General features: G+C 50.8%; 1 protein-coding gene across 2 annotated transcripts in view; it reads left to right on the forward strand.

Annotated features, from left to right (window-relative positions):
* The window catches only part of CD244 (CD244 molecule), a 30,461-nt gene extending 23,476 nt beyond the window's left edge, over positions 1-6,985 (forward strand). For both annotated transcript variants that reach the window (XM_060644523.3, XM_060644522.3), the window contains 4 exons: positions 1,240-1,299; positions 3,725-3,787; positions 5,015-5,071; positions 6,166-6,985. In XM_060644523.3, the coding sequence (XP_060500506.1) occupies positions 1,240-1,299; positions 3,725-3,787; positions 5,015-5,071; positions 6,166-6,246 (261 nt within the window). In that variant the 3' untranslated portion in view covers positions 6,247-6,985. The remainder of the gene's footprint in view (positions 1-1,239; positions 1,300-3,724; positions 3,788-5,014; positions 5,072-6,165) is intronic.
* Positions 6,986-8,014: the final 1,029 nt, after the last annotated feature.

An 8,014-nucleotide genomic window follows, 5' to 3' on the forward strand; every position in this document is an offset into this window, starting at 1 on the left:
GAGCGCCTCCCTCTGGGACCTCCTCCCTTGCTGGCTTTTCCCTCCTGGCTCCAGGGTTCTGTCTGCAGGCCTAAATCTCAAGTTCATGTGATCTTCCTCTGGGGCTTGCTTCTGACCTCTCTGCAGACACTTTCCTCAGGTCTGGGCAGAAAAGAAAAAGAGGAAGCTCCTGTTTCTTGCCAGATGCCCACAACTCTTTAGCCCTCCAAGACGGCTGCTGTTTTTTTGCTCTTAGCTTCTTCCTTGTCCAACGAGCCCTGCTGGCCTCCTCTCACTTCCTCATCAGAGCCCAACTGGAAATATGTACTCAGGAATGGGCAGCACAAGACACCTTCAGCCCCGTCTCCCGTGGGCAGGAAGAGAACAGGAAAGGCACGTGCCTTTGGCCTTGTGTCCAGGACTTCATCCAGCTCTGTAGCTGCCCAGGCGCTGGCTGGAGGCCAAGGGCAGACTAGCTGCTGAGGCTGGATCTAGAGAGGGGGCTTCGAAACAGTGAAAACCTCTGAATGTGAAGGCCCTGACGTAAGGCTCAGAGCTCAGCCCTACTCAGAGCTCAGCCCGTTATCGATGGTTATGTGGCAAACGCAAGTTTCTAAGTTACCGAAGTAAAGCAAGTGGCAGGAGACCCCTTGGACAGGGTCACTCGGTGGGATCCCTTCACGCCTGGGTGGTTCCTCGCACGTGACACTTAATGACTCCAGTGTGAGTTGCTTTTTCTACTGTTTTTTCCCCATCCTGGGGTGGTTAATGACCACCTCCTTCCAGGAGACCCTCTTTAAAAAAATTTTTTTGGTAATATTTGTTTATTTTTGAGAGAGAGATGGGGGGAGAGGCAGAGGGAGAGGGAGACACGGAATCTGAAGCAGGCTCCAGGCTCCGAGCTGTCAGCACAGAGCCTGACGCGGGTCTCGAACCCATGAGCCGTGAGATCATGACCTGAGCTGAAGTCGGACACTTAACTGACTGAGCCACCCAGGTGCTCTTTTCTTTCTTTCTTTTTTTTTAATGTTTACTTATTTTGAGAGAGAGAGAGAGGGAGAGAGCAGGCGGGGGAGGGGCAGAAAGAGAGGGAGAGAGAGAATGCCCGGCAGGCTCTGTGCCATCAGTGTGGAGCCTGACGCTGGGCTCGATCTCGCGAACTGTGAAATGATGACCCGAGCCAAAATCGGAAGTCAGACGCTTAATAGACGGAGCTACCCAGGCCCTTCCCCCACCCCCCTTTTACAATTTCTTGTGCAGGAGCAGAAGCCGAATCCCCCTGGAGAAGGGAGCACCATCTACTCCATGATCCAGTCCCAGGTACGGCTCTGTTTTCTCGAATCCATTCCATGCCTGTCTATGGGGCTTCCTGATGCCTTTCGGAAGCTCGCACTCTTTTAAAAAAAAAATTTTTTTAACGTTTATTTATTTTTGAGACAGAGAGGGACAGAGCATGAACGGGGGAGGGTCAGAGAGAGGGAGACACAGAATCCGAAACAGACTCCAGGCTCTGAGCTGTCAGCACAGAGCCCGACGCGGGGCTCGAACTCACGGACCGCGAGATCGTGACCTGAGGCGAAGTCGGCCGCTCAACCGACTAAGCCACCCAGGCACCCCAAGGGAAGCTCGCACTCTTGAACGGCAAAATAAGAGCCTGGTGCTCCTAGAGTCTGCGTTAAGTTGGTGGAAAGATCCATGTGGTTCTGAAGTACCTTGGCAGAGCTGAACAGAGCGGGGGAGACCGGTGCAGGCATTCTTTCTCTCTCCATGCCTGGCAGCAGGCGTGGCCCAGATAGTCAGCAGGAAGAGGGAGCTCGTCAGGGGACCCAGCTTCTGTTCTCCCTCCCTTCTACTGCCAATACTTGGGCCCTTATAGTTTTTCAGAAAATCTCTGCTCTTTATTATATGTGTTTTCAGGAATGGATCTGGATTGTTCTCTTTTATTATGACTTCACGATAACATTTATTAAGTCCTTACCGTGTCTATTTTCACTCCTTTAAAGTTTATTTTATTTAGTTTGAGAGAGAGAGACAGAGAGAGAGCCCAGGATGGGCAGAGGGAGGGAGAGAGAGAGAATCCCAAGCAGACTCTGCACTGTGAGGGCAGAGCCTTACATGGGGCTCGAACTCGTGAACAGTGAGATCGTGACCTGAGCTCAAGAGTCAGACGCTTAACCGACTGAGCCACCCAGACGCCCCCACGTCTATTTCCTTAATGAATCTCACAAAGCAGCCTCACGAAGTAGGTCTCACACAACCTCCATTTCTCAGATGAGGAAACAGACACAGGTTAACTAACGTGCCCCAGGCCACAGACTTGGGTGGTGGCAAAGCTGAGCTAAAGGGCTTCTGAGCCTCTACTCCACCTGCCCCTCCCCACCTCTAACATGCTGGGATTACAGACATTCGCCCCTAAACTGGAGAAACATCCTCTAATTTCGACAACTAAAACGACATTACAACCTAGGCCAGGGTATCTCCTTCAAGGGTGACACTGCCTCTAGGTGGCAGTGATGAAAAATCTCTGATAAAAATGGCTTAAAGATTTTTAAGTTTCCATTTTTAAAAATTAAAAAAAATTAAAAGCAACTCTTTTTTGTAAACAATGTTTCTTTAATTTTGAGAGGGAAAGAGGGAGAGAGAGCACGAGCAGGGGAGAGGTAGAGAGAGAGGGAGAGAGGAAACCCCAAGCAGGCTTCCCACTGTCAGCACGGAGCCCGATACGGGGCACAAACCCACAAACCGTGAGAGCGTGACATGGGCCGAAATCGAGGGTCAGAGGCTTACCCGACTGAGCCACCCCAGTGCCGTTAATTTTTTATTTTTTAAAGAATTAAGTCCGGAAGGAGCAACCTCTCCAATTTGGTGGCTAAGCTGCGGGGCAGAGAAAATCCTTGGGGGATGGTGACAGGCTTCAGAGAAAGATCAAGGGAGGAGGAAGAGAGAAAGTGAATGGGGTAGAGGGGAAGGGAGGACAATGAAGGAAGAGGGGAGCGGAGGAAGAAGGGAGGGGAGGAGGGAGAGAGGTGCTCAACCCTCATGGCCACTTTGGAATTCCCAAGCTGGGCGTTTCCTCGTCCTGCTCCCCATAAGATAATGGGATTCACTGGTAGTGGGTCCAAGTCAAAGCGCCTTAAAGAGAGATGTAAGATATCTGCCAGTTTTCTGGCTTTAGCCACATTGGATTCCCACGAAAGGAGTCTGAGTATATGCAAGGAAGAGCTCATCCCAGACAGAGGTTGAGTGAGTGAGAAGGAGCCTGTTCTTCTGGAGTTCTTAGAAGGAAGACGGTTACCTGCCTCTGAGGACACCTGGTTCAGGTGCAGAAGAAGGAAGGCATGTTGCCAAAGGGAGGCACTTGAGGGGCTGAGGAAAGCGCTGTGGAGAGTCTGGGGTTTAAATTCTGCTGCTCCTGCGAACATACTGTCTGACTTGGGCCATTTTCCCTTTAGGAACCTCATCTGTCGAATGGGGCAAATGGTGATCGTTCCTATCACAGGGGTGTATTATAAGGGTTGGGGGACCCTACAGTACACAGTAAGTGCTGAACGGATAGCAGCTATGTTTACTGACACAGCAGGACCAGCATCCAGGCTGTCTGACCTCTTGGAGTCCAGGGCTCCTTTGAATAACATTTTCAGCTCTGCCCGGGCAGAACTGGGGGGAGGCGTGGAAGAGGTGACCTCCCTCCCTAGGATTGTCCTGGATCTATGCTTCTGAAATACTTTTCTTGTCTTCTCATTAGCCTTCTGCTTCCACATCACAAGAAGCAAATACCTTGTATGCATTGGTACAGCCTTCCCGGAAGGTGAGTCTTTTCCCACAGGGGGTGCTGTGTATTTCACGTGTGCACAGGCAGGTGCGCGTTTGCCGAGTGTGGTGTGTGTGCTTCCCTGTGAGTTGTCTTCTGCTGTGTGTGTATCTGAGCCGCTCGGGTTCAGGGGCTCTGCTTAAATGTTAATGGGCTAACTAGAAGTCTATTTGGAGAAAAAGAACAGGTCGGAGTCTAAGAGAACAGTGGATTAAAGGAGTGTCTCTAGGAGTTTCTGTGAGACAAGTACAATCAGAGACAGAAGGGCAGTGCTTTGTGCACAGGGACCAAGGAGTCCTTAGCAGGTCAGCCGAGGCTATGGCGGAGAGAGACACCAGAGGGGTTACCAAGGTGGGAGAATATAGCCCAGAGCCAGAGGAGCAGCCAGGACCTAGAGAGACACAATGGTGACTTTCAGGGAACCAGAAAACGGTTCTGGCCAGTCATCTGCTGATGGGGGGCTCCAGGCTGAGGCAACCCATCATGGTCCTCTCGAACCCTGCTCCAAGCTGAGCTCGCAGGTCTTATGTGTACCTGGTGCCCACGGTCATCTTTTCACCTTGGGTGGGAGAGGGGTTGGAAGAATGGCATTTCCGAGGTTGGAGTCACAGTATGAAGACACAAGCTTAACATGGTGGGTAGTATGGGAAGTTGGGAATGTGCCAAACTGCGGAAGTGTTGAGTACATGCAGGTCAGGGTCAAATGGGGGGAAGGGTTTCAAACAGGTTTTCAGGCTTTTTTATTCACTCTCCTTCCAATAAGCCATTCAGTCAACTTGGCTTCCACCTCAAGGGATATTTGCATTTAAGTCCTGCGCCGTAACACGTGGACATATGGATGGTCACAGGCGCCAGGGTCACATGCTTGGTGTTGTTTGGGAGACTACGTATTACTGAAAGTCCTGAATTCCAACGTTTCCAGCGTTTCACCATGGTCAGGGTCAGGGTATGTGTTACGGTTAGTTCTCACGTGTGTTCTAGAACTGCTTATGCTGCGGGGGTGTGCATATTACGTGTTGATGAGATGCATGGTCACAGGTGGTATTTGCATCAGGTCTGTCTGAAGACACGCGCGTATGTGCTGGGAATGTGTATACGTGCGGGCCTGAGGGGTACGTGGGCGTGGGAAGTGGGTTCAGAGGTCTGTTTTGGAGCCTCACATCAGTTAGGAGTGGGACATTTCCCAACTTGAAGTTAAGTACTCTTTACTGTCTGAATTTCCAGTCTGAATCCAAGAAGAAGAACCACGGCTCTTCCCTCAATAATACTATCTATGAAGAGGTAAGATTCTGGAGCTCCTTCCGGAGGGGTCTAGTGCCCACAGGATGGCCTGGAAGTTGTACGTTTGTGAAAAAGTCATGCATAGGGTCTCAGAATCGTAGAGGTTTTAGGGATCCCCTAATCCAAATTTTCATTTTAGAGACAAAGAATCTGAAGTCGAAGGAAAGTGAAGGTCTAATTCAAGGTTGTATCATGTGTTGGTGTTGGACTCCTAATGGGGAGCTTGGGTTTTAAATTAGGGCTGTCCTCTGGCTAGTCCCCAGTTGTGGGCTGCACATTGGACACGTCTCCTTTCCAAGGGTGTGTAGGGCAGGAGTGTGGAGAAGGGAGGAAAAGTAAATCTAAACGATTTTCTAAAGTTAGCAAGTAATTGGGAACCATTCTAGGACACAGGTCATCTTAAGCTGCTGCTGGGGGCGGACACTGTAAAGTGACCATTGATCCTGGTAGTTGAATGGATTCCCATCAGGCCGCTTTAAGGACTGGAAAACAGAGACTCAACAGTTGAGGGTATATCGGAGGTGTATTAGGTATATTGTAGCCCGACAGTGGTTTCAAGTCAATGATCTCATTTAATCTTCACAGAATGCTATGGGGGTAGAGATAATTGTACTTCCCACGTATACTCAGAGAAACGAAGGCATGGAGGGCACTCCCACCCACTAGGCTCACGGTACACCAGAGCTTCCACCTGTGGTCCAAGGAAGATGTTGCCAGTGGTCGTGAGGGAGAAGGCGGATGGGTGTCTGCTGGGATTCCTGGCACTTCAGCTGTAGCCCCACATTAACGCCAACTGGACAGCCCAGGGGACAGCCCACTGTTGTAGGGGACCCTGAGTGGGCCAACACAATCTAGGATGGGGTCATGAAGAACGGTGGTGTGGTTAAAAAAAAAAACCACTAGGATTGGAGCCAGAGGAACTGGGTTCAAGCCCCTCCATTGCTTCATATTCGTTGTTGAGGCTGAGTTATTTGTGGTACGACTCCCAAGTTTCACCTTCTTAATCTGTAAAATGGGGGTAACAGTTCATACCTCACAAGGGTGTTGTGAGGCTCTTCTGTGGGAGGGTCTGAAGTTCTTCTTCTCTCCCGCAGGTTGGAAAGAGACAGCTCAAAGCCCAGAACCCTGCTCGACTGAGCCGCAGGGAGCTGGAGAACTTTTCTGTATATTCGTAGTTGCTGCCGCGGGTCCCCCTTCTCTCACATCCCAGTATCTGCTTTGGGACTCAGCCCAGTGGACGATACCACATGAGTCTACAGAATGGTGCCTGGTCTGGAGAGGATACGGGAGTTCGTTCAGGGTCTATATCTTGTTTTTAACATGATTTCTCTCAGCCAAGACTGTTAAATAATACCTCTCAACTTACAGACTGGACAAGACTGGGCGGAGAGGTTGGGTAGTTCGCGAAAGACTGCAAAGCAGGTGCTATGCAAATGCAGAGTGTTGTATTATTAGCATCGAGATCCCTTCCCCTGGATTTCTAACGTGTTCCTCATCTTCTCCTCTTCTTTAATCTGAGATGACCACATTGCTAGACCCTCCCCTGCCCCAGGCCCCTCTTCCAAAGGGGAAGGAAAGATCATGGTGACTCAGGGGGAGAGAAACAGCTCCACCCCACGAGGATGAACTAAGTAGCTGTAAGCTGCCGGCAGGTTCTCCAAGGGACCGGACCTAGGCTGTCCTCAGATACAGAGGAAAAACTCCCCCGCCACATAGTAAAGCTTTACCTCTGGCCGCTTGGTCACAAGGGAGAGGGCAGGAGTGAGAGTAGATGGTACAAAGTAAACCCATCTCAGAGTGGAAAAATCACCGTGAGTCCACGCTGTTCCGGTAACTGGGCCGTGGGACCAGTTTTGTCTGCGGTATGATGTGTGATTATTAACCCGTTATTGATTAAAAACACATGTTCAGAAATCTGTCTTAGCTTCTTCACAATTAGAGACCGTATTCTGTTCAAGTTCTGAGTGCCGATGAGCGCTCTCCACGACGCTTGCTGGAGGGAGGGCTCAGCCAGCCGAGCAGCTGCGAGCTAGGCACTCTGCTGGGCTCCCAGCGTCCTCGGGCCAGACTCTTCCACCAGGCTGTGGGGCCCAGGCCTGAGACTCTGGCTGAGCCCAGGAGACGGGTGAGGGTGAACGGGAAGAGGTCCGACTCAGAGACCAGACGCCCTAAGGCAGCACGTGGAGCCTGGTTCTTCAATTACCCCGCTCTGTATTTAACATATGAATTTAACAGAAGACTATGCTGTTATTCGGAGGCAATCTAAATTTCTTTTCTGAATGCGTCCCCTCCTTATTCTGTACTTTTCCTCTCTGTCGTAGCCAAAGGGCAGTTGCGCCCATCACTAAACACATGTGTGTTTCATTCCTACGGAGAGGGGTCTGGACTCCTTGCAATCTATCGGGGTCTCCCAGCCTTGTTCACACTGGAGCAGACGATCCCGGGATTCCCAGATCCGGGGCCACTCAGTCTCGTGGGGGAGAGCCACACAGTACACACTTGCTCAGGTCCTGCCTGGTCCCTGTCCCCTGGGGGCTGTGTGGCCGGTTGGCTGGCTTCCTCCTGGAGACAGATGTGGACAGACCACATTTTGGAGGAGGTGTCAGGGCTAAAAACCAGGAAAACATATGCAAAAGGAGTCTGGGGGTTTGGGGCACGTACTGGGAGCTGAGTTGCAGTGGCAGGAGTCTGGAAGCAGAAGGAGCCGGAAATGACGGGTGTTGGAACATCTCAGATGAACACCAAAGACATTCGCCACTGACTTGGCCTTTCATGCATCCTGAGTCGTGTAGATGTTGAGCTGGCCAGATTTATCTAAGCAGCAGAAGAGACCCTAGGGGCCCAGGGCTTTTGGGGACGCTGTATTCTGGGGTGTAATAATGTACAACATCATCATATTATGTGTCTTCATTGAGCTTCTGAAATAATGCCTTACAAGGATAA

Source organism: Panthera onca, chromosome F1 (assembly GCF_046562875.1).
Source record: "Panthera onca isolate mPanOnc1 chromosome F1, mPanOnc1 haplotype 2, whole genome shotgun sequence".
Taxonomy (NCBI): domain Eukaryota; kingdom Metazoa; phylum Chordata; class Mammalia; order Carnivora; family Felidae; genus Panthera; species Panthera onca.